At 37.2% G+C, this 2,500-nt stretch overlaps 2 protein-coding genes across 6 annotated transcripts in view; one reads left to right on the forward strand and one right to left on the reverse strand.

Annotated features, from left to right (window-relative positions):
* Window positions 1-2,500, reverse strand: part of LOC145495821 (protein argonaute-2-like) — a 50,780-nt gene that overhangs the window by 34,218 nt on the left and 14,062 nt on the right. For all 5 annotated transcript variants that reach the window (XM_081475404.1, XM_081475405.1, XM_081475402.1 and 2 more), the window contains 2 exons: window positions 1,836-1,985; window positions 243-683 (listed from right to left, as the gene is read on the reverse strand). In XM_081475404.1, coding sequence (XP_081331530.1) covers window positions 243-683; window positions 1,836-1,985 — 591 coding nt within the window. The remainder of the gene's footprint in view (window positions 1-242; window positions 684-1,835; window positions 1,986-2,500) is intronic.
* LOC145495847 (uncharacterized protein KIAA1958-like) overlaps window positions 1,993-2,500 on the forward strand; it is a 4,102-nt gene continuing 3,594 nt past the window's right edge. Inside the window, exon 1 of the mRNA XM_081475433.1 lies at window positions 1,993-2,500. This exon is cut by the window's right edge and continues 3,594 nt beyond it. The gene's annotated coding sequence lies outside the window, so the exon portion shown is untranslated.

The following is a 2,500-nucleotide window of genomic DNA, read 5'->3' on the forward strand; positions in this document are numbered from 1 at the left end:
CCCCCTCTTTTTACGTTTTTAATATCTCCTTGTCCTGTAACAACAGCATACCAAGTTTCATCGGAAATCTATGGCGGGTTCTTTCACTAGGGAATCACCTTAAGTGCGTTCAATCCTAGGCAATAATCAAATGGCAACGCCACTGATAAGAGTTGGGATCACAAAAAAAAAAAAAACGAAAACAAAGCGAAACAAAACAAAAAGCACTCCATTATAACAGTTGAAAACAACATCTAAAATACCTGGAATTTCCATCAAAGACAATTTGCATGCTACGTAGTCCTCTTCCAAGATAGTTGTTTTCAGCTTTATGGTCTCCATACAAAGCTCCTCCTTAACCGTCTCTGTAATGAGGCATTCCTCGGCTACTACATTTAGGTGACCACAGCAATAATCACGCCACAGACCTTCAAGTATTTCCACGGTACGGCATTTGACAATCACTTTAATGCTACTCTTTCCAAAGTTCACATCTATTAGATTACGTTCTCCTACTAAGTACGCATAGAAGCGATGTATCCCTATAGGTTCAGAGTAATCAAATATTCCCTGCGAATTCACCTCATCAATCTTCTGTTTCATATAGCGGTTCACTTCTTCTCTTAGTCTTTCTTCTTGAGGATCTTGATTCCCTGTGTTTCTGCTACTGGCACTAGCACAGAAAATCTTAAAAGGCAAGTTACCTAAAAAATAATTTAAATACATGTATGCGGGTCAACCTGCAAGAACTTGTCTGTCTTAACTGCATGGTTTCTTGAAATTGTTTCAACAAAAAAAATTTGCTGGCCTGTTCACGAAGTCTGTAACCAACTGTCAATCCATCAATCAATCGATTGACAGATGGGTTGATGATTGGGTGAGTGGGAGCACAAATGGAATGCTTTTATTATTCCTTCCACGGCAGCATTCTTCACTCTGAAAAATCACTTAAATAAATAATTAATAAATTAATTAATTAATTAATTGCAACAGTATGACAATTTAATGTTGCCTTCCAAATATGACCTGGTTACTTTGCCTAGTTCATGTGTAGCTTCCCCTCGAGACTTGACAGTCAGTTCATTTCAGTGACGTAAACTGTAACCAGGACGACTGCTTTTTTCGCTCAAATGAAGCCTAAAAGACACTGAATGTGGAGTAATACCGAGACCTAGGAATTAGGCAACTGATTACTACACTGTATTTTGAGATGTAATAGTAAACAGACGAATGGCCGTATTTATCTAGGAAGCTAAGACAAATAGTGCCAGATATCAAACTTGTGTGTTTACAAAAATAGCCATAGTGAGAGACTGTTAGTTACTTAATAATAATGTATAAACCTTTTTTTCACGATGAAGTCACTTGTGATGGAGATCGTTACGTCGACGATAACGATGACGTCGACTAGTTACATGTCAAGGTGGCCAATTACAAGAAACCATGTAGTACAGACAGGCAAATTCTTGCAAGGTGACAATGCCAGCTATTTTGTTAGGTAGTTTGTTAGTCACTTGATTACAGATTTAGTTGAGTGGATACACAGGTGGGATAAGTTTGTCTTCCTTATGTGTCTCATAGTTACCAAGATGAATTATACACTGTATATCTGGGAGTTTTATGCGTCCTATTTCCCATATTTACCTTTATAGTATGTCTGCGACAAATTCTTAGTCTGCATACTAGTATTAATATGGTCAATGCGTCGTCATAAAACCACAGAAACAAACAAGGAAAACAAATGAATAGAACGACTTCTGAGGTATGTTCCAACCTAATCATAGCCAGAAAGTACATATAGAACTAAAAGTTGCATGATTTAGACCAACATAATCATTCTCAGCCATTATGAATACCTCGTTCGGGATTTGGATCGGAACTTTTCCGTTTCAGATTACTTTTCACTCCACTGGAATTTTCTTGATGTTGGGCTGAAGTTCCAGGTACTTCTCCTGTCACTCTTTCTTCTGGTGCTGGACCAGCAGGCAGCTGACTGGCAGAGGGCCCTTAAAAATATAGAATGATGAAATGAATCAAAGGGATCTAGTTATTGTGGGTCAAGAGATTTATATGTAAGCATCTAAAATTAAAACCACAATGCTTCTTACTCTCCCCTCATTCTGTGATAGCCCTGGAGATGTCATCTACAGTACAAGATTATTAATTAGTCACTTACTTGGCACAAGTTATAGCAAAAAAAGTGAACTTTGCACAATCGCAAAATATGAAAAGAAGGGTCTTAATATATAAATAAAAAATGATACTTGATACTGGGCCACGGGTAAATGCTACTCAGTTTGTTATTCCACATACATACATCAGTGTAACATTGGATACAGAAAATAACATTACCAGAGTAGAACATATAAGATGAACATATGAAAGAAATAAAAGTGCAGAGGTGTTTCTGTGTGATGATGGATGTCTGACTTGACATCCTGTCTTTAAATTGTGGATCCAAAATAGGCTCTACATGTATATGAAAATTACTGTCTGCTGCAGTTTAGTATTCACCTACACT

The sequence above is a fragment of the Orbicella franksi genome, chromosome 8, assembly GCF_964199315.1.
Source record: "Orbicella franksi chromosome 8, jaOrbFran1.1, whole genome shotgun sequence".
NCBI lineage: Eukaryota > Metazoa > Cnidaria > Anthozoa > Scleractinia > Merulinidae > Orbicella > Orbicella franksi.